Source organism: Scomber scombrus, chromosome 3 (genome assembly GCF_963691925.1).
Source record: "Scomber scombrus chromosome 3, fScoSco1.1, whole genome shotgun sequence".
Taxonomy (NCBI): domain Eukaryota; kingdom Metazoa; phylum Chordata; class Actinopteri; order Scombriformes; family Scombridae; genus Scomber; species Scomber scombrus.
Window position 1 is genome coordinate 23,495,264 of NC_084972.1, and position 27,802 is coordinate 23,523,065.

The window sequence follows — 27,802 nt, forward strand, 5'->3', positions numbered from 1 at the left end:
CAGTTGAAGTCTGTAAAAATAACAGGAGTGGCATCGCAGGCATTCTCTGCCATCATAGTGATATCAAATGGGCATCTCAATTTAACAACATTTCAGAGCTAAAATTGGCCCGGGGGGAGAGACTAACAGTGTGGTCCACATAGATGTTTTACATTCCAGGAGACCAGAGGAGAGAAATGTTGTAATGAGTCAAAAATGATTCGCCGATGTGTTGGTCTCATACTAAACATGTTTAATTTTCTCCTTGAACTTGTCTAATTAGTCGTCCAGTCCAAAACACTCTTCCACACCCAATCATATGATTTATATCTATGATGTGCAGCAGTATGGGAAATATGTTGATATGTATACATTGTGAAATCATTTGCTCTCTGGACTATTTAGGAATAGTGTTGAAAATCTTTGGCAAAATGTCTCAGTAGTTTCACTGTTATTTTTGGAAGGGATGATGGCCCTTATGACCCTATCAGCAGTAATTAAGAGCTTTATGTGGACATGAAATTGGACTTGACTAGCTGTTATAGTGTAGTTTATTTATTGTCCATCCCAAATGACATCATTGGTTACTGGAAGAAAAGAGTAAAATCCAGATATAAATCTCATATATAGTGTGTTTCTATAGACCTAGGCAAAGACGCCCACAACCTAAAAGATTATACATTGTAAAGATCTTTCATCAGTGTAACCCCAAATCTAGTTGACTCCCATATCCACAGTGACATACAATAAATGAGCATATTGGGGTTCAGAGTATTTCTCAGGTTTACTTCAGCAGGTCACATGGTGACTGGTGCACATTAAATGTTTCTCAGATGTATAATCCTTCAGTTCATTCAGCCAACTTACACTACACATACTACATCTTATGTAGGCCGACCCGACATCCCGTCAACCACACAGGGAGCTCCATACAGCAGAGATTGGAGAGCGATGATAAAAACTTCCCCCTAAAAGCCTCATTAGATACAGAGCCCAACACAAGCCATTCAGCACCAGCAGCTCCGTGGCTACTTTCCTGGTCGGCACCTCAGACAATGAAGGAAACATGAGAGAGTAAAGGAGTAAATTCAACAGCTGTTCACAGCTGTAGTAGATTAAGCTGAGACACCTCAGTTGTGCAGCAGATAATTATAAACTTACTCATATTAAACTCACAAAAAACAAACTGCTCGAGAAGACAATGTCCTCTACATAAATTTTAAACTCAATAATAAGCAGCAGAAATCATTCAGTACTGAAAGGTTAGCCATGAGTCTAGCTGAGGGTAGCGGCACTGTATAAACAACACAACAGGAAGTCAGTCAGCAGGTTAGCTGTAAGGATATTAAAAACAGAAAAGTATCCTGTCACATATAGCTTTGAAAAAACTGAAATATTTAACTTTACTGAGTATGAAGAATGAGAAGAAAATGTGAATGTGACTATGTTATGGATCTGGGCAATATTGTATCAATATTATATCAATATTATGATCATCTTAAATTTTGAATGTTGTAATATCGTGAAATGGCATTAGTGTTGTATTTTCCTGGTTATAAAGGCCACATTACAGTTAAGTGATGTAATTTTCCGAACTTACCAGACTGTTATAATATTTTCCTTGACCAACATAGTGCTTGTATCTACATTACTAATGATTATTTATCAAAAACCTCATTGTGTAAATATTTTGTGAAAGCACCAATAATCACTTCTCAATTATTGTCACAATCAATATTGAGGTATTTGGTCAAAAATATTGGGATATTTGATTTTGTCCATATTGCCCAGCCCTACTATGTTTTATGACAAAAGCTATGTTGAGTTCACCATGAAGCTCATATTAGATGGGAACAATTATATGAATTGGTTGTTTAATCCCTGAACATTATTCCAACATACAATATTAAACTCTACTGTCAACTATCGCTTACTGATGATGAATGATAATTGATATGTTGAGTAGTTGATATCCGGCAACAGCAGCAGAAACAATGACATCATTTAGCTACATAGATAGTAGTGTGGTATAGGGAACTGTGATTTAAATACCCGTGTTGTGAGATGTGTTGCAGCCAGCAGAGTGTGTCACATGTGAGTGTAGCAGTGCAACAGTGGTGGAAGAAGTACAGTGGTATTTTACTTAACTTAAAGTACATATACAACAATGAACAAAAATTACTCAATTGACTCCATACAAGTAAAATCCTGCATTTAAAGTCATACTTGAATGTGTACTACACAGGACTTTTCTAAAAAACAGATCTGCAGGTGTGTGATTCTGATTGAATGAGGGCGGAGCTTAGATACACACGCGCAGAGCAGAGAGGCAGGATGAAGCTCTGCATTCACTCAAAATTCGACGATGTGGCAACTTCCCTCAGGGTTGTGTGGAGGTGTGCAGAGATGTTAACATGTTAATTTGTGCTTTAGAATAAAATCACTGTGAAACGATCTAACATTTTATGTATGTGACTCAATGCCAACACCACTCTCTCGCTCTCTCTCTCTCTCTGTATAGTTGAACCCAGGAGGAGGGGCCAACTGTCAATGCTGTGTATTTACAAACACCAGCTGACAAATCCTGCATAGTCTACCTTTAAGTAAACATAATGCAAACTGTCCCCATGTAGAGTGTTATATCATAAACATATTATTGGAATATTAATACTGATTATTATTATTATTTTTATTATTTTTTTTTACATGTAAGCAGCATTTTAAAGTTGTCACTGGAGCTAATCATAACAATTTATACTTTGGGGTATAGCCTAATCTATAACTATGCTATTTTATGGTTGTTTTACAAAGATGATCACATTTTATGAATAAAATATTGATCTGAAAATAGTAATAGCTGTGCAATAAATGTAATGGAGTAAAAGGTACAATATTTCCCTCTAAGATTTAGTGGGGTATAAGTACAAATGAGTATAAAATAGAAATACTAAAGTACAAGTACCTCAAAACTGTACTAAAGTACAGTTGTACTTTAATATATGTACATAGTTACATTCTGCAACTGAGTAATCACTATTGGGCTTTAATGTGTCAGACATAACTGGTAGTTAGTGCGTGGGGGAAAGAGAAAAGGGCAGCAGTTTCAGTTTGTTGCCTGTCAACTTATTACTTGCTCACTTGTCATTCTCATCAGGAAATAAAGTTGGCTTTAAACCCAGCAAGATACAAAATATTCCATATTTTCATAATTCAAAACTATACAAACCTACCACATTTTACACAGCTAGTCCTTGAAAGGACTGATTTGTATGCACTGAAACAGACCGTTGGACATAGATCACACACCTGCCCATGTGAGAACTATGTTCTTTGATTTTCTGGTTTTTAGTCCAACACATACTGTGTGTGACCTTCGGTGACACACTTGGCACAGATCTCAAGATCACAAGAGTCCATTTATTCATCATGCTGGTGAGCTTACTGAACTGGCAGCAGGGTATTAGCACACAAAACCTCTAATTTAGCTTCAGCTGTCAAGCATGCATCTTTCCATTGAGGATTTTGCGGGACATCACATCAGCCATTTTCTGGTGTGATCATGCAGAAAACGTATGATGGACAACATCCTGATAGTATGAGGAGATGAGATAAAAGTTCCTTTCATTCCCTACCTTGTTCACATTTTTGTTGATGCCATGTATATTCTTTATTTTCTTTCTTCTTTGCTCTGCTATCCTGACTTTCAGGCACTCCACCATGGAGGTCAGTGAGCAATACAAGTTTCAACATGCTGCATGAAACCATGCTCTGGCACTGAGAACAAACACTTGAGCACCCATCAACAGCCCTCAACAGCGATTTTCATTACTGCTGCTCACTCACCACTTAAGCATGAGTGTATAGAGTATGATTATGGCACCAGTGGTTCACTGGGGAAATGCCATGTAAAAGCATCCGCTGATGGTGACGGAGTGGTATAATCATAATGATGAGTATGATGGCTCTCAGCTTTATATAGTCCAGTAGCAGCAGCAGCAGGGTGGCAGAGTAAGTAGTTTGCCCTTGAACAAGACACCGACTCCCTATCAATATTGAGGTGATTTTAAAAGCTGAAGGGAAATAACATCCGCCTTAGAAAAGTTAAGTATTTAAATATATCTCCTCTTTTGTTGATGAAAAAAGTTCATTTCAGTGATTACCTGTTCATTCATCCCTGGAGAAATAGATCAGACAACTGAACCAGTGCAACTGAAGCTAGTCTAGTACTGAACAACTAAAAAAAAGATCAATCACAGATGCAGGGAAATTTCACAGAAAATGTTATTTATTGTGAGTTTTGCTTTCAAACTCATCCAAGGGTAGTTACAGTTGTTCAAACATTCTCCTGTCTTCAGCATGTACTCTTACATTTCAGCTGCACACAATAAAATTAGACATTTAATGTGTCAAGAATTTAAAACAGACAAACATCACAGGCCCAAGTAAAATACCAAACAAACATAACTTTGAAATTTAGATTCAAAAACTGTAACTTGTCAGGATTACTGACAGAATAATCCAAATTTACAGCATAACAACATCCATGCCTTAACATCAACACCAGCTTAGCCTTTTCTACATTTTTACAAGCATGTTTCTCATTGTAACTTGGCTTCTATATCTAGTTATGCTTATCATTTGACAATCAGTGCAATTTTTGAAGGCATCTATTTATCAAATCCTAGCTATCCAAATTGAACACAGGTGCCACTAAACTTGACTTCAATATTGTGGGTGCAATAAATGCCAAATTAAATTTTAGTTTGTGTGATGCACTAAAAAGGCACTTCATCACATTTTTTTTGTTTTAAATCACATATGGAGTGGAGAGTTGTCACTATAATTTTCAATAGAGGCACATCCTCAGGCATGAAATCTGTATTGCAGTAGTCATAAATAACGTAAGAACGATCAAATAACATAACTTGACAAAAAATCTCAAAATGTCCACCTCAAATGGTTTAAAATTGTAATAAAAACTATTCATGTAATAAATTATTGGACTGGTGTGAGCTCACAATGTTACTCTACATCAACCAGGGGGAAGCGGTTTAACACTTGAACCGTTGACATATTTATTAAATAAACTCCAATTATTACATTCTTTATAGGTTTACTGTATGTCTGCATATACATTACATTTACAGGCTTTATTACAATTTCTAACAAGGCACATTGTTTCTGGCAAGTTACACTATCAGGCAGTTTTTACATTATGTCACAACTAGGTGGTAGTGGTATCTCAGGATATTTAGTTTGATAAAAAGGATTTAATCTTTCAGAGAGGGGAATAAATGTCAGAGTCAAATCAATTATGGCAAAATAACTGCGTATAATTTACTGAAAAATGAACAGACATGGACCAAGGCAGGGCAAGAGTACTTACTTACAGAGTACTTTTGTACATCTTACTTTGTTCAATAGGTCTTTACATGTCTGTTAATTTTGCTCACCAACTCCAAATGGCACTGCAATACCTGCAAAGTGGCTAACTGAATATTCTCAGTGTGTATGAGGGCTTATCCTGGTTGACGTTCCTCACTAAAAAAAATCAAGAAAGAAGAATTACTGTAATCTTATGTATTGCATCTACTATGTCGGGTGATTCTTGTTCCCTGGTTGACCATCACTGTGACTTCTGACATTGTAGAGTGCAATCAGTAGAAATAAGCGATGCCATGAGAGGCCTTGTGGTGACCAGTAATGATCCCATTTACATTTCGATGTTACGGGGTTGGCGGTTGCCCCAGTGATATAGTGCTGAGGTGTCATGCCATGGTAACAACTGTTGAACTGCAGAGGCGTTGTATACACTGCAGGCACTCCAAGGCTGTAAATCACAGCTCTGTTTTTTAGTAGGTCTCACAGACTTTTAAATCTGCCTCGTGGGGAACAGAGGGTTGATATAGGACACATAGGTTCCCACCCCAAATACGCCATGGGATCTCTATGGTACAAATAAATAATTTTGCAGGAAAAAGTGAGGAATAGCATCATTTGTATCAATAATATTCTAAAAGGCAAATACGTCATGTACGTGTCTGTTAACACACTACTTAAAACAAATTGACAAGACAGTAATAAGAGGACCTTTAAAAATCATGCAGTTTTAGCTTTCTCTTGTTGTAAATCAACAGAGGAGTACCTCTGACAAATTACTCATTTTATTTTTGTACAAAATTCAGCGTCAAACTTGTGGGATACTGAAACATTTGGGATTGCCAATGACAAATGAATGGCCCTGTGAAATCGTTGCAAATGGTATTCACTAAATGCGTTCTTGGAAAAGTTACTGGCAACTGGAACAGTGTGGGAGAGCATCTTAAGAGTGGTATTGCTGTGTTGATACTACCTCAGCCAACATAATCAGTAACAATGCAGCAAGTGGACAGTAATGCTGAAGACAGGAGAGCAAACACTTTTTGTCTGAGGGTTTGGAGTGGTATTGGTGTGTATTGGTGTGTGTGTGTGTGTGTGTGTGTGTGTGTGTGTGTGTGTGTCTGCGTGTGTGCATGAGATGGGGTCAGATCCGAGTCAGCTGGTGCCAAAAACTGGACGGCATGAAGCTTTCCATCTTGTCTGCTAAGAAACCCAGGGGTGCAAAGAGTGTGCTGAAGAACTGAAAGGGAGGGAAAGCAGAGTAAGACTTCAGTTGAATGTCACTAGGAAGAGGTTTTCCCTTATTTAAAGTGTAACATTAAAAAACATCCACTTCCTACAGCCATTATTTCACTAAAACAGTGTTATGGACAGTTTTATCCTCGAAGCTTTAGGTAAAACATTTCGTCACTCATGAAAAGGCTAAAACTGAATATATTTATTCATGCAATCTGGAAGCTGTTTTGAGTATAGTGAAGAGAGAATATCTTGTCAAAGCAACCAATTTTTGTTTGTATAAGCAGTGCTGACATCTTAATATACTTTTCCGAAGTATGCGTGATTCACTTTGCAACACACTTTCAAAACGTCGAATGAATCACGCTCTTTTTTCCTCAGTTGCTTTGTTTCTCTTTCTGTCTCTAAACAGTGAACCATGAGGTGAAAAGAAATAAGCCAGAAAAACTTGACAAATTAGTCATAGAAAAAACTGGGAGAAAGGCTGTTGATCATCATCCTTTTAAACTGATTTGTGATGTGTGAATTACCAACAAGAGCAAATACAGACATACTGTATTGTTTCAGTAGTAATGTGATGTCCATCTAAAATATAAATTACTCAGCAACAATAAACAATAAATAATAAACAATAGGATAACTTGTTGACAATGCACTTGTATTAAATCATTATTAAGTACTCTAAAGGCATGTGACTTGCTAAGTAACCCTTATACCACCTATTCACTCCTGATATAAATATGACCTTATTAGAAAAAATGGCCAGTTAAAGAAGTTTACTATGAAAAAAATGAGCTATGAGAACAAGCAAGCGTAGCTTCAAAGTTTTAATACGCCTGATAAATACTCATCATGTACAATCTGAGGAGCAGCTTAACTACAATTTAATTTGACCAGCTTTCAAATTCAATTCAATGATGACCAGTAAGACATAAATCAGCTCGGATTACGATATAGGATGAACAATATATTAAGTTTGTGTAATAGAGTGAGTTAAAGGTGCAGTGTGTATTTAGTAGCATCTAGCAGAACAGACTTGACAGAAATAGAATACAATATTCGCAAGTATGTATTAAATAATGTATAATCCCATGAAAAAATAAATGTGTTTAAATTACCTTAGAATGAGCCCTTTATATATACATAGGGATCAGGTCCCCCTCCATGGAGCCTGCCATATTGCACTGCCATGTTTCTACAGTAGCCCAGAATGGACAGCTAAACACTGACTCTAGACAGAGTCTTTGATGTTTTTTGCAAGTTTCGCAGCCACCATAGGTTCTCCTACACGCTTGGAAGGGGAGCGTGAGGGGGAGGAGTATTCAGCTAGTTGCAATTTGCAAACTGACCACTAGATGCCACTAAATCCAATGCACTGGTCCTTTAAGGTTGGTAATAAAAGTAAGATGTCCTCAAAAACATTACAATATGGCTTCTCTCTGAAACTACTTGTGGTGTGCTTGATACACTTGACACTTTTAATAGTCTCATAAGTGGTCATGTACTTCTCTTATGCCATTGAATATATGAAACATATCCAACTACTATACTATACATGTCTGGTATCCATAAATAAAGGAAAGGCAGACTGCCATCATCATCACCACAGTCTTGCATTGCTTGGATCATTGTATCAAGAGCAGCAGACTCAGAAAAATCTGTTTTTCCTCAGACGGCAGTGAGGACCTCTGTGTTCCTCCCTCAATGGTTTTCATGCACTCTATCTGAACATTACACAAACCAGGCTTGCCGACCCTGCTGTAAAAATCCTATCTGCACCCAATCTTTCTCATAACAAAAGGAGCACTAGATGTTCTTGTTTTTGCTACAAGTCTGCAAGTCTATGTAAAGGCAGGTCCTAATAAACAGGGTGACTATATACAAAGGATTAGCCAAAGTAAGAAGCTTGCCAAACAGGCTAAAACAGACAACACAACACTTCTATAATAAACAAACAGTAAAAGGAAGTCATACATTTGTGGCTTCTAAATCTTTAAGGCTTTATGCTACACTGGTATGTTTGCTGTGACCATAAGCTTGCATTGCTCAGCTGTGGTAACTGATAGCTTAAGCTGGACTACAGCTTGTTTTGGAGAGAAACACTGACTTTACAGGCCTACGACTCCCATGAGCCTCCAGTGTTACCAACAGTGATGGAAGGCAGTAATTATCACAAGGGTTAAAAGGTTCAGGTTACAAACAACATGCATTAAAACATAGAAAAAAGAGCCAAGTAGAGATTAACAGAAGAACTAACCACCCAGTCAATTTACAAGTCTAAGCTCAACTGCGAAAATCTGATCAAATTCATACAGAGTTGTTGATTTTAATCAACAAATAAATTCAAAAAAGCAACCCCTAAGGTTTTAGTTAAAGAATTTTGGATATTTGGTAACAGTACTTACTGCTTTGGCAAAGACACCCATGAGCTCAGGGAACTGATGTGTGAGCATGGCCAGCATGGCAGTGAAGGAGCAAAGGCCTGCTGTGAAGAGGATGAAGAAGGGAAGCTCTTTCTTTGGGTACACGGACACCTCGTGGAACGCTGCAGTAACGATTAGAGACAAACAGCCAGTGAGAAAAGGGAGCAAAAGAAAGTCAGAACTGAAGTCAAGTTTAAATAATGAGAGGATGATTAATCATGCAATCAAAAAGGGAACAAATTCATAGATTGCAAGTAGATTAAGGCTTTTCTTCTTCAACGTACAGGGCAGTAATTCCCTATCTGCTGTTTCTGTGCATCCTGGGTAAGGATAAAACAGATGACCCTTCTCCAATGGATAGGGAATTATCCGGAAGGCTGGAAAGACAGAAAAAGGAGCAAAAGGGAATTGAATCAGGATGAACCACATCTAAAGGATTACTTCATTGTACTGCACAATGTGAAAAATGTTTTAAACAACATGTGGTATTTTAAACCATGGCTAGATGAGGCTGTTAAATAGCTGCCACAATTTGCAATAAATCATCTAAGTAGCAAAATATTATATATAGGGATAAGATTCTAACGTCATAATGAAATGTAACAAAAACAATATACTTCCAGTGAGCAATTATGTGTGTGGTGTGCACACAAAAACGATGATACAATGATTTAAAAATGAGGACATACATGGAGTATAGAGATGTCTAAAGATTCAGATTACTTACTTTTAACTGAACAAAAGAAAATAGTAAGCTTTTCTATAAAAATAATAAAAATTCTTCAACACAGAAGTGTACAGTAGAGCAAGTAAAGGTGATACATACTGCCCTCCCAGGTGCAGTGTAGTAGGTTTAAGGCTCCCTCTGCTCTCTTCCAGTGCTGCAGGTGGAAGAAAGCATATGCCACTGCCTCACTGTCACCCCTCTTCAAGATGTGCTCTGGAGGCAAGATCAGGCTCTTCATCTCTAATAAGTACTAAACAGAAAAAAAGAAAAATACAAGACCTCTGTTCAGTACACAATACAGTGCCAACATACCATTTGGCTCCTGTGAACTTGTTAAAGCACAACAGAAGTGTTAGTATAGCTGTACTTCACACTGTTGTCAAGAACTGTTTCAGAACTATACCAGTGTCTGTATATTTGCATGACTTGGTGTTTTGTAACTATCTTTTAAACGCCAACAGAACGTATCTGCCTTCTGAGCTTGGGATCTTTTTCTGGGTTTTTTTTTGTTTTAATATTTCTATTTGGTTAAGTTATTTTTTTTATCATTCTGTGTGGTTGTCTCAGTGGCTCTTGCCAAACCAGTCTAATTCCTCGTTGGCAGTAAATTGTTAGTGAAAAACTCTTTAACACTTTAGATGGTCCAGAGACCGTGTCAGCTAAGACGCAAAACCCATGATCCATCTCTATCATGTAAAAGGAAAAATGCTGGGGGAAAAAAACTAACATCTAGCAAGTCAAAGAAATGTTTCTTTGATATTAACCAACAAAGACTAAACAATAAAACACAGTAAGAATATTTACATTCAACAGGTGGTGAGAAAGGACTCAAATGTTATGTTTCATTTGCTGCTTAAATGCTTGGCTCAAAACGTACCTCTTTAGCCAATCTTTGGATTAGAATGCTTTAGGGAAGTTATTTTATTTTTTCTCAATCACTTATTTTATTGTATTCTTATTGATTTTATTTGTCATTTCTTAAATCTATTTTATCTTGTTTTTAAATAACTATTTTATTGATTTATTTTTTTAATACAAATGTTTTGGTTTTCATTGCAGTTTCAGAACTCCTGTGCATCGGTCTCGAAATATTTTTCCTGTTTACATTCGTCCCATCTTATTATGGGCTTGTCAGTTGTCTATGAAGCACTTTGAATTGAACTAACCTTTATAAAAGTTGCAATGCATATAAAGTTTGTTTGATTGATTGATTGATGTGATTTGCTCTAAAAAGTCAAAAAATCTCTTCACGTGGCTTTAATGGTTTCATTCACATTTTCTCCTCGTTTCTCAGTCAGCGCTTCAATTATAGTATCCTATTGTGCAATTCCCTCTGGCAAACTCCCTGCAGACTGAAAACACATTTTCTTCATGTGAGGTATTTGTTGAGAGCCTTATTTTGCAATTGTTCAAGGTGGGAGGGAAAGGCTTTCCAAAGCTCTTGTGTGTGTGTGTGTATGTGTGTTATTGTTACAGTACAGTACATTCATTCCATGAATGTGTAACATCCCCCGCTCACCCCCTCCTCTCTTTCCCTACTGTGTAAGTTTGTCCCAGTGAGTCAGTCGGTTCACTGTGCTGACAAAGGCCCACATCCCAGAGTTACAACCTATAGAACAGGTATGCTCTCAGAAATACCACAGAACAAGCGTCTACAAATAATTGCATGAGCTGTTGTGTATTGCTTTTCTGCATTATTTTTACTCCAGGTTTGCTGTGTCTATGGATAAGTCATTAATAGGCCTGTACTGACTTTGATGAACCTGTCACTCTATATAATTTATGTCTGTGGTTCCCAGTGTAGCAGGGGTCTGTGTTAAACAAAACCTATACGCAGGGCTGGGGCCCCCTGGGCTGGATTCCCAGGCGGCCAGCTTCACAGCGCTCTGGATCTCAGACTGACACTTTGGGAAGGTTACCCCACAGCTAATCCTGTCTAATCCCTTCCATGGTCACAGGCTCAGCCAGCCATCCATCCATCTATCCAACCAGCCAGCCAGACCCTGCTGCTTTACCCATCTCCCCCTACCTTAAGTACCCTAAGTCTCCACTCTTGCCCCCACGATCCCTGTCTGCACAGGCTCTTTAACCTTGCTCATCCCAATCTTTCTCCAACTCTCCTTCATACTCTTTCATTTAGCTACATATGAGCCTGTATCCCATGTCTCATACTGGCTATGTGCCTCATCCATTTTTCTCATCATCTCTATCCTTTCTTTCAAAGTTTACTTTACTGCCAGTCTGCAATTACTCAGCATCCTGTTTTCTGTCTTCGCTTCTTATTACTGGCTCATGCTAACTGAATGGTCAAAAATCTTGCACCCAATTCACAATTTCCTGTTCCTGAGTCCATTCATCCATTTCTTCCTCAGTTTTTTCAATCGTCACTTGCTTAAACCATCATTGTATTTATTTTTCCTCATTGTAATACCTCAGCCATATTCATAAGATATTAATTACATTGAATACTTTGTGTAGGAGGTTTTTACCACACACCTCTGTTGCCGGTCCCCCATTCACCGCTTCATTGCCCTCTTACTCTGAGGCTGAATCAACCAGACTACAGGTGTGAACACTCCACTTCACCCATCTTCCTCAGCTTCACTCCACCAGGCCAGCAGCCTGTCCTGTCTTATGGCTGCTTTTCTTTCCATCCCAACACACTGTGTAGTCATTACAGGGACAGACTGCTACAGACAACCAGAAGCTGCTCGTTTGTCCTTCTCACTTATCCTGTCTGACTTACTTAAAATCAGCTCTCTCTGCACCAGTAAAGACACTTAACTGTCTGCCTTCAGCCCCCAAACCATTTCTGTGTCCTTTCCTCCTCTGAGCGTAAACCTTTCACCATCCTCTACTCCCCCTGCATCAATGTAGAGCCATCCAGCCATTGCAACCATAACATACTATTTCTACCACTGTTCTGGTGTAGAGCACAAGACATCTGCTGTATCTGCCCATAAAACAGCATTGTTGTTTCAAATAACACGTCAAGACTGCAGGACATGCATGAAGGTCTACATTACAGGTCTGAATTTGAAAGTGAGACAAATGTGTTCATTTGGTTATACCTGGATATTTTACAGATAATAATGGATATTTCTACCAGTATATGCCACCCATGTAAGTCTGGGTCCTCTGTGTTTTAAGATTAACCATTTAGAGAGGCTGGCTGCTCAGCTGTCCTTCCTCGCATGCCACAGCATTAGACCTGGTGACACCTCAGTCCTATGTGCTGGCCAACCCCACCACCCCTCCACCCCCACCCTTCTCTCTTGTTCTTCGGTCTGCTTCTCCACTCCCCGTCGCCTCTTTGATGAAGGGATTGAGTTTCATGTGTTCTCCTTTTATCCCTGGGCAGTCATAAGCCCAGAGCATAACTCATAAGCTGCCTTCTGATTCTAATCTGCAGCACTTTGCTTCTCACAATGGGACACACAAGCAACAACAATGACATCAGCCCTGTAGTTGCTCCATATGGGTCGGACAAAACACACACACACGCACACGTGCATGGACTGAACATACAGTAAAGACTAACAGGTGTTGGGTTTAGAACACAAACTAAGATTAATAATTTCATACAGTCAGTAAACACCACTTTTAGCTACCCCTACCTGTGCTGAGTGAGTGGAAAGTGGCAGAAAACTCATATTTGTCCTAAAGTGTGCAAGGATAAGGCAAATCCTAAGCTGAGGCGCAATTCATGTTACTACTCCCTTTTCCTTGTCTGAATCAAACCTCATCCATCTTAATTCAGAACAAACCCAAGGCTGCTACTCTGTCTCAATTTACAGATGAAAAAGCCAATCTCAGAGGAAAACTAAGCAGCGGTTCTACATTTCTGAGCCTTGACAGGGTATCTAGATGTGAGGATGTCAACCGGAATGAGGTGAGATGAGAAACCGCCATCCAAAGTGGAGCAAACTGGCAAGGTAGATGGGGTGGACTGCTTTAAAATCAACATATGGACCAAAGTAGTGGTAAATGTAAATGTAAAGCAGATTCAGGTAGCCAGAACACTTGATCGGCCATCCAAACATCCAGCAAACTGTCAGTTTCTTAACCACTTGCTAGTAGAGAGGCTGATTGGAACAGACAGACAGATGGGGAAAAGAGTGGAGGAGGAGTAGAGGGTAATAAATAAAAGGTGGGGGGAAAAAGGATGAGGAGGGAAATAGGGGCAAGATGTGGGAGGAGGATGGTGAATGCAGCTGTGTGTGTGTGTGTGTGTGTGTGTGTGTGTGTGTGTGTGTGTGTGTGTGTGTGTGTGTGTGTGTGTGTGTGTGTAGCCTTTTGAGCAGTTTTAATAAGCGCATGTGATGTAGCCTAGCATGATATTCATATATAATCTCCCTGGCATGCTTGATAACACAAACACACAAACACACACTTTAATGCTTGACCTAACAATGTTCCTTCATTACTCCACCTGTCTGAGGGTGGCAGAGGCTGTTGGCTTGTTAGTGTTTTATTAGCCATGTTAGCGGTGTGGCTCTATAGGATTTTAAGTCTGTCAGTAGGTCATAAGGTAAGGAGTACTAAGGGAAGGTCAAGCGCTCGCTTTCACTTTTTCCTCATCAAGATTGATCCCGGCGACCTGGCCATCAAACTGATGACCCTCTTTTCACAAGCTTGTTTCTGTTAACTTTCGGCCACCACTTCTCTGCTGGTGCTCTATAATGATGATGGTTGAGAAATTTAGAAAAAATTCATTCAGATCAGGCAAAGCTGCTCTACTCTGCCTGTTCCAGTTCAGTGCAAGACTAGTTTCTGGTATGGCTCCTCTACCACAACACAAGCACGCACACGCACACGCACTCACACACACAAATTAATTAACTTCTCAACTTGTTCTGTACTTGAGCACATTTGAAGATGTAGGAGGGGGTTTCTTTATATTTGAAATAAAACTGGACCCAGTGTTTTCCCCAAATACTGTCATGGAGCTGTAAACTCATTATGAAGTGATTTGTTGTTTGTTGGCTGTGAAGTAATGGTGAACTGAAGTGAAACTGTTCTGAAATAACATCATGTTTAGTTGTAACAAAGGGTCATGATATTGGTATATTTGAATGGCTCATTATGAATCAGTCCATGCATCTCAGTCCATTATTGCCGGCTTTTACGGGCTTTAAATTTTGGGTCAACAGCTGTTTATGCAGCAGATAATGTTTAAAACTAGTAGAACTGCAACAATTACTTAGTTAATCAATTAGTTGATCGGCAAAAAATTGATCTGCAAATATTTTAATAATCAAATAACTGTTTAAGTCATTCATCTACGGTTTTAAGCAAAAACTATCATACATTTGCTGGTTGTTGTTTCTCACATGTGATGATCTGATGCTTTTCTGTCCCGCACATGATAGCAATCTGAATATTTTCGGATTTTAGACTGTTTTCACTATTTCCTAAAATTGTATACATAAAACAATTAATTGATTAATCAAGAAAATAATCTGAACTTCAATCACTAATGAAGCCCAAAAAACTATCACAGTTGAACGAGACATCAATTACAGCTTAAGGCATTTATAAATTACATATTTACTTGATTAATTGAATTATTGTGATTAAGTTTTTCTCTATTGCTTACACACTGTACCTGGACCTATTAACTAAACATCACAAACCATGACACCATCTAGCAAATGACAGAAACTCTAAACACTATTCCCCGGTTTCCACTCATGTGCTCATTTAGAAAGAGCTGGCATTCAATATCATTAACTCTAATCATTACAGCTGGAACCCAATCAACACACAATTTCCAGTTGGAAACATTAAGAGTCAAAATTGTGAACACACCAATCAGAACCTCAGGATAGATGGGTAACAGGGCTGTGAGTGAGTTCATTTGTTTTGGAACAATGAATCCACCAAGACTTGAGGCAGAATAAATGTGATTGCTTTTTTCATGTACAAACTTTCATTGGTTTATTTTGGTAAATATATGGACATTAATTTAATGTATTCTCAGTTGCATATTTTTTATAAGACATTTACTTTTTCACTCAGTTTCAGCTTATTTTACTTCAGTACAGTGAAAGATTAAACATTTTGAAGATGTATATGTGCTGTGTCTTCATACTGTGTTCATTATTCATTATTCATTGTAGTAACAGGTTTTTATGGGAGTGTTTTGACTGGATTTCACCAGTGTGTGTAATTGCTATTTTGATGTTTTTTTGTGATATCTGAAGACAAAGTTTGGTTTAGATGTAAGTTTACATAGTTTTGAGTTGAGTTTTGTTTTGACATGGAAGTTTATGAAGATGAGTGTGCTGTTAAGCATTTGTGTTTAGAGTTCTGGGAAATGAAGCATAATTTCAAGAAATATGTCTTAGCAATTGAGAAAAACTGTAAACAGAAATTGATTAAAAATCTCTACACACCTGAATATGTGACAGATGTTTGAAGGAAAACATGACTTGAATTCACTCACTAATGTAAATATTTATGACAGATGAATTCTTTTTAAAAAAACAACAACCCTGCAGAGGTGTTTATTAAAAAAGAAGAATCTGTTTTTGGGAAAGACAGGCCAGTCCATGTCAAAAAGGCCACAGACACAGGTGCACTCATTGTTCAGATGTGCCAGACAACACAAAGCAACAAACTTGACATCACATTGCTATGAGGCCTGTGTGAGTACCAGATTCCAGAGTAAAATGCTGAAAGACAAGCTCATCACATTAATCCTTTGTAAAACATAGTTAAGCTATTCACCTAAACGTTCAGGAGTCATTTTGATAAAGTTGGCACTAGTGGTCAAAGACTGACTTTTGGCTAAAACAGGGAATGAGAGTGGATGAGGGAACATGAGAGGATAAGAAACAGGATGAGGGTATGTGATGAGAGGAGAGAGGACGGCTGCCTCGGGGCGCAGTGGGTAGGGAGGGAGCAGTTGGAAAGACAATGAAGATGAGGGCCCTCACTTTAAAATCAAAGGCTGGATCAAAGTGTTGGCTGACATCTCCCCCCTCCACACACAAACACACTGATTCTCTTTCTCTCTCTCTCAGAAAAGGAGTCCATGAGATGAAACAACACCACACTACAAAGGCTAAACTGAGACAAAACTCTGCTGCAACTAGTTGTGTATGACTGTGTGTGCAGGTGACATCTAATCCTGTGGGAACTGATGTGAAAACCCAGATAGATAGCTACTTGTAGTCTCATGTGTTCCCTGGTTCAGATATATACAGAGCTAGTCTCTATTGTGCATAATTATGACCAATTTGTTACATTATAGTTTTCCTTCAAACTGAACTACCTGCAAAAATGCCTACTAAGGCAAACACACCCATCAAACATACAATAGTCATTTAAAATAACTATAAAAATAACAATCAGTTAATAATAACCAAACTCACTCATGTAGAGAAATAATTGGCAAAAGTACATATGAACCAGGATTCAGGGTGTAAATCTGGAACTACAGGTGTGATGAAATTAAGTTAAAAGCGGCTGTATGAAGAACTACACCGACACCTGCTGGTGAGCCAGCAGCATCTCTGCAATGAAAGCTGCTATGTCTGAAAATTACAACACCTGTTACTGCTGACATAACTCATCTCCGTCTGTCTGGCTGATAGCATACCTGTCTGCCTGCTTTGCCTTCTTGTGCTGGCTGCGACATTTACGCATGGCAGTCATGTGAGCCCTGCATGATCACACTGAATATTGAAAAAGGGTGTATCAAAGATGCAGTGAATATTTAATAACCTGAACCACTTGCAGTATAGCAGGGGCATAGATGAAAATATACTTTTATGCACGTGTCTATTCATGAAGATTCAAACAGCTCAGATGTGAATTTCAGGAAGAGTGTGGGAGGGGAACACATATGAACAGTTTGTCAAGATATGAATTATTACCAGAAGGAGTCGTGTGTGGCAATCTGTGTTTGAAAATAAAAACTGAGGGGAAATTCAAAAATCATACATTTGCATTCTAGTGGAGCAGATTTAATTCAGTTCATAATTAATGTGGAGATTTAATAGATAATATATTTATATGGCAGATGTAAAGGAGGGTTTCCAGGATGCCTCAGTGTCAAGCCAAGTCACATTTATTTAAGGTTATAGTGATCATTTGGTTTTACAGGCCCACAAAAGCCCTCAGAGTATATGTGACATTAGCATATATGACTGACCTTTGGCACGTGCGGATTGAACTCAACAGCTCTGTGTATGGCCTCCACAGCATTCATCTCTGCTGTGCTGAGTCCCCGCCTTGATGCTGCCTCTGGTGAGAACCTGAGAAAACACAACTCATATGACACACTGTCGCTGCTCACAAAGTTACATGGTACTGTTACCCGCAGTTATATACACAAGGTTAAGTGTTAAGAGATAAAAATGTTGAATGGTATGCAAGGTTTAACGGATATTTTAAACAATATGAACCAAAGAGAAACATACTTATCTGATACAGCCCGTGCTTTCAACAGTGCAGATGTGTAGCATATTGTGGCTGACTTTGGCAAGCTGATGTCTACAACAGAAGCAGAAAATGGGGTCGTGTGACATCAGAAACCACATTTTCAAGACAAATTCAATGAAATTCAGCAGTGATGATGGGATGGTTAAATGTTAACTGAATGTAGCCATACCATCATATTTGGCAAGGACAGCTTGGACATCAGCATATGCCTGAAGCTCTAGAAGTGCCTCCAAGAGGTTTTCGTGTATATTTAACATTCCCAACAATGGGAACTCCTTCATTAACTGTAAAGAGACAAAACATCATATGTTAATATACCATTTGTGATAAATGTACTGCACATTGTTTAATACAGTAAACTGGTTGCCTCAGTTAGTTATGTATTGCCTGAGTTTAGGATAGAAACTTACATCTCTCATCATTTTCACTGCTTCTTTAATCCGTCCCAGCTTGCGTGCACACATTGCCAGTCTACGTTTAATGTATACCAATAAGTTGATATCTTTTCCAGCTGTGGATGGCAAACAGAAAATATGACATTTAATGCACAAAACACTTCACAGTCAAAAACACGAATAACATGGATGCAATTGTAATTAAAGAAACTTCCGGCCTAAAAGGAAACAGGATTGATGTATTAATTTGATGTTGCTCCTCTGATCACATGCAACATCCCAGGTGGGTAGATGTGGTCTGTTCTACTTGTAACCATGCACCCACCTGTGATGTAGCATTGCACAACAGTAAATTGTGAAGCAGTGCAGTGCAACAATTGCACAGTGCACACAACTGGTTAGCTATTTTCCTGCTACTGTGCCTCAGGGTTTACAACAGATGACCTATTGAATATTTAAATCCATTCTTACCAATACTCAATGCTTTTTTGAAGAGGCGCTCTGCTTCTGTAATAGTTGTGGCTTCTTCCTCTGCTAGAAGCACATAGGCTGCAGCACATCTGCACACATGCAAAAAAAGGCAGACCTTATTAAAAACATAAAGAGGGTGGATTGTTGTGGCACAAAACAGTAGTTACATTTGCATGCACCTTAGAAAATTGAGTCATAATGCAATCACAGCAATACATTGCTTTGAGTACAGCAAAGCCCATAAATACTGTATATATGAATGTATTTATTTTTTTAACTAAAGCAAGCACAATCACAGCAACTTACTTGGATAATTCACATTTAAGAGCATTATTACAGCAGATGCGTGTTAGAACATACAGCATAGTAGGTATCACTTTCATGTATTTCCTCAGTTGAATATTTCATGTGACAAACTGAGTCTTTGAAGGCAGCAGCATCAGCCAATACATTATTGGATTTCTAAAACTTTCACATACCAGTATCTGTATTGGTGTCAAAAATCTAGTGTCAGTGGGACTCTAAACTGAACACAACTCATTAGAAGTAGATACAAAAACATCTTTACTTTATTCATACCAAAGTGGTAAGCCCTTACATACTATTTCACATAGTTTCTAGTTTATACAGAGCTGCTAATGCAATCATAACAAAAGGTCATATTGACATGAGCTTTATGGAGAGTTGGCAATGGGTAACCATGTAAAACCTTTTTATAAAGGTAAAGGTTACATACTGCATTTAACCCATACTAAGTACTAGGAGCAGTGGGCAGCCATTGTACAGCACGCAGGGACCAACTCCAGATCTATGTCAGTGCCTTCGTCACAGGCAGACAGGAGAATTAACCTATCACACATGTTTTTTTTGACAATGGGAGGAAACCAGAGCACCTGGAGGAAACCCATGCAAGCACAGGGAGAACATGCAAAATTCACACAGAAAGGCCGTGCCCCAGCCGTGTATTGAACCCAAGACCTTCTTGCTGTGAGGCAACTGTGCTAACCACCAAGTCACTGTGCAGCCCAAACTGTTGCCTAAACTGTAGTATTGGCACCTGTTACATTGTTACGTGGATATAAACACTGTAACTGTTACTGTACCTGAGCTTTGGTATGCTTATAGATACAGCATTTAAGGAGAAATATGCAATGGTGTATGAGTAGAACTCACTCTTGGTTCATTTCTATGGCCTGGTAAGCTGCTCTGATCCTGGCTTGAGGATTTCTCTCTCTCCAGGCCTTCTGCATCACTGAAAGAAGATGATGTGCTCAGGGTTGTTAACACTGACATATTCAGTTATATGCATCCAAGTCAAAAGCTACATGGCACACAACAAAAAGCAGTATCAGAGAAATCTTTTACATGGAAATATGTCAGCAACAAAGACATAGCACATCACTCTAGTTATGCTTAGTGTATACTGTTTTAAATTTAGAACTTTTGGCTTAGGTGGGGTTTGTAAAGTATATTATTAAAACTCACCGGCATCCTCTGGTCTTAACTGTTGAGTGTCTCCTGTGAAGAAGGTCTGATGGTCTTGAGCAGACAGGTTCATATCATAGTACGTTAGGGGTTCTTTCCCAGTCACCCAGGTGTACCTGTAGAGTAAAAATAACAGCTAAAGTTTTATTGAAAGCAGTAAATTAAGTTATGTTCAGTTCAGATGTTGATTGATATTGATTACTAATGCCAAACAGACTTTGCAAGATATCTTTGGAAACAGTGTCACAATATAACACAAACACATACCTGTTGTATTCTGCTCCTCTGAACAGATTCAAAGGGTTTCTCCAGACTTTACACTCTGCCAAAAGGAATCCATTATTATTGGTAGCAGTAATACTACTGTCAGTAGTATTGTTGTTACAGTAGGAATCATATCAGTATTTACCTGAGACACTGGGTCTCGGCTCTGCCTCTCCATTAACTGATGAGAACAGACCAGTTGTAGAGCTGCTCTCAACTCCACCCAGGAGAGGACGCAGGTGGCTCACCGAAACTTGTTCGATGAACGAAGTCCCATATTTACGAAAATACCACCACTCAAATATCTGTGACAAGAAGGCATTCTTGAATTCACGAGGTGACAAAATGCTTCAGTCAGTTATCGACAGGTAACTATTGATATTATTATATCAGTGCACCAGTGGTAACTTTTTCTGTTAAAAAAAAAAAATCATTCAACTGATGTAACTTAAACTGCTACAAAACACAAAAGGCAAAGGGCTTTGTTGCTATAATAACAATTAACGTATGGAATTTCTGATTGGTGAACATCTGCTATTTGTCTTATCTCCCCTATCACACACTGTATCTGTCCATTGTGTACATCACATGCTTTTTTATTTCTGTCTAAAAAGATCTTGATAACCTTGTCAGTCAGTTGTAAAATGAATCTGATTCTTTAAACGTGTACATTCCACATCATCTTTCTCTCTATGCAACAGACTGCAATACCTATCAAAGCTCACAGTCATCTAGTAGTGCTAGAAATAACTGAGTTGATAACTCACAAGGATGAGTCCAGAGATGAGGGAGGAGGTTCCAGTGAGAGCCACGTAGAATTTAGGGGTCAGTGTGTTCAAAAACACTGATGCTGGATAGAAAAAGAGACAATATTCAGTTAAGTGCCATCAGTGCCAGCAGTATTGCGTCTGGATCTCTTTCCCCTTCACTTAACCCCTACACACATGTAGCCTCATCTCCACACTAAAAGACCTGCAGTTTAAAGGTGCAATACATCAATTATAGTGGCTTATACGTTTCAAACATAAAGCATGCTATAAATGGGGTGGACAATGCCGACAGAAAAACATTGTTAGCGGGATTTTGTACAGCTGGCAAGTAGCAACATAATGTAGTACATCGCGTATGTCATGACTATAGTAGCCAACTTGATAGCACAACAATAAATTACTAAATCTTAAATATATTCAATGAGCGCAACAATTAAAAATGAATGTAATTAAGATCCAGTAATACTTATTTAATACTCGACTTAATCCTGACCACGAAGCTCCCTTTATTGGTGCTAAACTCACTCAAGCAACGAGCTGTCAAATCAACAGCTCCCGCTAATGCCAGATATCCGGAGGCTAACAATAGCTAGCTAGCAGTTCCCTTAATTCACCTGAGGTAAGAGTTTCCTGCAGTTTCAGCGGGCTCCACAGCACGTATATCATGATGAGCACCATGCCCAACCAAATTAAGCACACGTATGTCCATGACCAAGAGAGCCAAGACTTTAATTTCTCTGTAAATCCGAGAGATTGGGGATTACTGCTAGTGGTGTCCTCCATGTTTCTCCGGATGTCTGTAAACAGAGGAGTCACGTGACCACCAAGCGAGAGGGCTTCCGGGGACTTCAGAGAAATATTACTATCATTGGTATTGGCTGGTTTGTTTACTGTTCATTTCAACCTAATCTAACATTATAAATGTAATGGTTAGAGATGATCGGGTTCACACAAAAGCCTTGCTATTGAGTTCATAGTATTAAAACCCATTTCCGCCAATGTGATAAAAAAAAAAAAAAAGATCCTGTGAGTCAATGTAATGAGAAAATATCTCAAAATAATGAGATACTAATAAGATAAATCATTATTGAAGATACTTTATCATTATGTTAAGATACTTAGTCATTATTTTGAGATAGTGTCTCATTATTTTGAGATACTACGTCATTATTCTGAGAAAGTTTCTCATTATAATGACTTACATAGGCCTATATTTCATCACATTGGCAGAAATGAGCTACCATAGACTGGCAAAAAATATAAAATATAAATGCAGTATGAATAGACAAGTGTTGTATAGGGACCCATTATAGAATATTTATGGTGCTCAAATGAGATAATGTTTTAACTAAATCTTAAAAAATGAATAAGAGTTTCTAATAGGCTACATTTGCCAAGTGCTGTGTGCTTAAGTAGTAATGTTTTTAGTTAGCCTATCATGTCATTCTCAGATTTTAAGAGTGATGGAGTTTATTGAGGCAAATAAGAAATAGTTATTTTGACAAGTAACCAGATCTTAAATCTCTGAAATATAAATACACAGTGAGTATTATTTGAAAGCTGTATTTGTCTCTGCTCAGAATAAACCTAAGCTGTGGCTTTAAGGGATATCTGCCGACATTCATCATTTTAGCCATAAATGTGGGAAAAGTGCAGCAGTCAGGAGCCTTTAGCAGCACTCATCCTACCCTGTACTACAATTCATGGCCAGTAAGTGGGGCCATTACATCATTTATGTGTTCACTTTTGTGGTTATTTACTGACTGCAGGTGGAGACAATGTTCTATTTTGTTTGCCTCTTTATATTTCTGTTTTCATTGCAATATAAAAAAAGAAATTTGTGTTTTGGGGCATGTAAGTGTAGGTACTCTTTCATTCTGAGCCTGTATTTTCTGTAAATTAATTGCAGAACAGTTTTTGCAGTCCTCATTTAATGTTGCGAATCAAAGCCAACTTACTATGGCTTGTTCTTCAAATTGCCTGTCCTTGTGCATTCAGAGTACTCTCTTTTCCTACCATGTACATAACCATAGAAGTATACACTTTCTCAAATATAATAATTCAGTTAGATTGTAGCCAGAAGTATATTTTTGGATGCTCACAACCCCGCAGCACTTCTCACCTTGCATGACTGACTCACATCTCCTAACAGGGCAGGAATAAATGTGATTTGTTGGAGTGCATTCTTGTTGGAGGTTACAGCGACTGAATGACAGAGAGCCAGATTTGGTCCTGCTCACACATGCCCTTGGGTGTTTTCTGCCTGATTCTGATGGACAAGCACACGCAGGGTTAAAGGCCTGTCATATAAATCAGGTACAATCACTTTAGAGGTGAATACATGCATGATGCCATTGACAGGGAAGAAGACCGGGGAAAGAGAAAGGGAGAATAAAACAGGAGGGGTTAAAGAACAAGACAGGTTTGTAGAAGTTATCTAGTCTGTATAGCATGACCTGGATGTCTGAATGTATTTAGAGCTGAAATGATATTTCCAAATGACCTCTGCTCAGTGACTCATTTTTTGATAAAACACACATGTGGTTTCCAAGAATACAGTACACTGGGTAAACAGTGTTATCTTCTCTTGTCTTAACACTTCACTAAATTGGTTAAACATCAACAAAGTCAAATAGAAATAGAAATTGACATGAATGAAGGACATTTGCAGAATGTGTTTATCCACTGTGATGACAGAACAATGTTAAACATTTTATTTGGCAAGGTGGAACAAAGGTTGATTTGTATATATAGTAAATTGCATTTTACTGTTATAAAAATTGCAAACAATGGACAGTACCTGAGCACAAAGTGTGACATGACCTGTACACAAACGGTCAGCCAGTGTCCAGCCATGCAGAAGCAATATCTCTCATCATTCTGCAGTCACCTGTATACTTAAGGTTCATTTACAATTTCACGTCTGGTATCTATCCAGCCATTCTGGACTTCATGTTCTGTTTATGTAGTTTCTTTCTTTTCTCTCCCCAAAGCTTTTAAGAGTCCTCTAATCATACATAATTAATCAGGGTTTCACTTAAATGCACTGCATTTCTCACTCTCATTATTACTTAAGAGGCTGCTTTTTAAGGCTTGAAAATACCCAGCATTCTGTTGATCATATTGTTCACAAAGCCAACTGTTCAAACAAATGAGGATTTATTAGACTAGAAATATACAAAAACATGTGTTAATATTTTCAAGCATTTTAGGCTAATTACATAATTTCATCAATTCACATGAACATTTCAATTGTGTCTTCTTGATGTGTGGCCCGAGTAGAGATTTTCATAGATTTTATACATTCAAGTAATACATTCTGCTTTCAATACAGTACACTTTGTATGCACATACCATCTGACTGGTCGTTTGTCAGCTCTTGCATTTGGTGGTCCCTGCTGATGGAAAACTTCAAACTTTATGAAACTGGTTCTTGTCTCCCACACTGCTTTCTCTCTGTGAGTTTATATTACTTGTCTCCACGAAGGGACTCTCCCTCCACCACCCATTTCTCTCAAAACACTTCATTTTCAGAAAATGTGTGTTCTTTTTTTGCATCAGGAGACCGTGCCGTTTGACCACATCTGAAAGCAATGGTGCCGCAGAAAAATGACTTCCTCTATGACAGGCTCAGAGAGCATGGGGCAACACTGTAACCTTTTCTCTGTAAATCTGCAAAAGACAAGTGGACATGTTCTGCTGCTGTTTTATAACTTTAATAATGACTACGTTACATTGTGCTCAAGCAGATAGGATACTCACTGTTCAAACAGCAGCAAGATAATGGCAATCCATTACATATCATCTAACACTTTACATTCGCTTGTTGATGGTTTTGTTCTCTTCTTACAGCAGAACATTCATTGTTACCTTTTTAATCATCATTTAATCAAGGAGAAAAGAGTATAAAGTATCAGTCTTGAGAAATGTTACTAATCCCGTTGAATGCCAAATGAAAACTGAATAATCGCCACCATTGTTATTACAATAAGCACCGGTGACATGGGAATGTAGATGCTAAACATGGAATAATAGCATAAGAGTGCAGCCTCTCATCCAGTGTGTTCACTTGCTTTTTCATCGTATACAACTCCAGCCAACTGCAAGTATAAATGGAAGAGAGCAGAGATGAATAATACATATGAATTACCTTCATGCAGTCAGGATCTTTTTTTACCACTCTCCTTTGCTGCAAGAACATATTTTTTAGTAACAATAAAATAAAAGGCAAGGCACAAATAAAAAAAGACAACAACACAGGTATTGTGAGTGAACACCAGCGCGTCAATAGTTGCAGAAGCTTGAAAGGTGTTGCAGTTCTTTTGTAGAGGTGCCAAATAATTGTGTAACTGCAAATAACAAGAGTAATAACATTCTTTATGCACTGGAAAAAAGAGTTGCGTAGATAGTGAAAATCCTGCATTTTAATGTTAATGAGGCTGCTTATGTTTTAACTTTTTGGAGGACATGTCTGACGTCATTGCAAGTTGACATACTTTGTTCACATTCTTTCATTTTTTTACCCATTTATTTAAAACACAGAATGCATCTAAATGCAACAGGAAACCTGTTTCGCTTGTCCATGCTGAAATGCCTGTATTTGAAGTTGTAATCCATAAATCCCGACATTAACAAAGGTATGCACCATATTCACACCGTGACCATTTTCCTCTGAGGTCACACTCAGGGTTAAAAGCTTGAACACTGTTAAGTAAAGCCTGTGCCAGAATGGTGAGCTGGTCAAAAAACCTGTTTACCATAAATTTTCTTTACCAATTTGATAAATGCTAGGTTCCCCAAGAGGATTAATTAAAGGATACAGCAATTGGATGGAAGCTTACATCCACAATGTTGAATACCCGGCCTTCCCAATCTGAACTGTGAACACTGTGATGTTAGTTGATGTTGTGAGATGTCAAATCAGCCCTTTGGCTTGTGCAAAACATAGACTGTAAAAAATAATGGACATAGTAACTGTGACTTTAGAAATGTCAATGGGCCAAAAGGATCAAATTCTGATAGTGAAACAAATCATTTTGTGGGGGTTGTGATGTTCAAAAAAATGTATCAGCTGATTAACAGACATCTCTTTTACAATGTTAGTCTATGGGAAAAAGTCTTTTTGGGCCCGATTATGTGACAATGTGGCTTCAAAGCCCAGCAATCTTCCTGTATCCTGGTCTGTCTGTGATAATGCTAATGCTAATTTTCACTAGCAAAAACCAGGCTTAAACCCATTGAAACAAAATGTACTTCATGGAAAGAACTGAACGTCTGACTCCTTAGACGGCAATTTCATACTACTAAATGCTAGGACTATTTTTAGGAGACCAAAATGTTACAATGTCATGAACTGAAAACACACTCTGTGAATATGGGGCTGCACCATGGGTACGTTACCTAAACAATGGTTAATTATTATTAATTTTAAATCCGAATAAAATTTAAACAGGTGAGTTTTTGGCTATTTCAACATGGGAGTCAGATGGGATTGACTCATTTTTGGAGTCACCATCAAGTAGCCATTAAAGTTACATTGCAAACTTTACCTCTATAATACTATTTTGTACAAATATGGACAACTTTGGTGTAATTTGACTTTGTTTGACAGTTGCGCACTACAGTAACGCTCACCGTTACTATGGAGGGATGAAAGGAGCACCTGTTACAATCACCCTGACAATAACTCGTGACAGTTAACTTGACTTGTTTCTAAACTGAAAAACTCTGAAATGGCAAAGTTCAAGATGTGTTAAAGTAGACTACAAAATAATCTGTCAAATGATCATGTCTGTGACTCATAAAACAATAAACACAACTTGTCATTCAAAAAAATGTACCGCTTGAGTGAATGTATGGAAAACAGCTTTTCAGATAAAACTAGAAATGTATTCTGTAATCATGGGATTTTTTGTGGTTTTGGTAAGTGGTGACACAGTTATGTATATCAAACTTGTATAGGCTTGCAAAAAATTGCAGTGAGAATTGCTTTTTTTCTTTCTCCCCTACAGCTGAGGGTAATTTTGACATAATGATTGTACCGAAAAATTAAGGAATCACCAAAGCTATTACAATTCAGCTTGATACATAAGTGTCTGAACCAATTTGGATGGCAATCCATCCAATAGTTGTTGAGATATTTCAGTGTGAAAGTGGTGGAACAAATCAAAAGACCCAACATTGCTATCCATGCCACTTGCTAGCATGGCTAAAACCAGGTAT

At 38.2% G+C, this 27,802-nt stretch overlaps 1 protein-coding gene across 1 annotated transcript; it reads right to left on the bottom strand.

The window, feature by feature from the left end:
• Positions 1 to 6,445: 6,445 nt before the first annotated feature.
• Positions 6,446 to 22,363, bottom strand: LOC133977428 (suppressor of tumorigenicity 7 protein-like). Its single transcript, XM_062415592.1, has 15 exons — positions 22,195 to 22,363; positions 21,578 to 21,660; positions 20,956 to 21,115; positions 20,814 to 20,868; positions 20,547 to 20,662; positions 20,235 to 20,313; positions 19,062 to 19,150; positions 18,606 to 18,706; positions 18,365 to 18,479; positions 18,174 to 18,246; positions 17,906 to 18,008; positions 9,844 to 9,994; positions 9,302 to 9,394; positions 9,000 to 9,139; positions 6,446 to 6,598 (listed from the first exon to the last, which is right to left on the bottom strand). Exons 1-15 carry the CDS (start codon positions 22,361 to 22,363, stop codon positions 6,503 to 6,505), a joined length of 1,623 nt encoding a protein of 540 aa, XP_062271576.1. The 3' UTR covers positions 6,446 to 6,502.
• Positions 22,364 to 27,802: the final 5,439 nt, after the last annotated feature.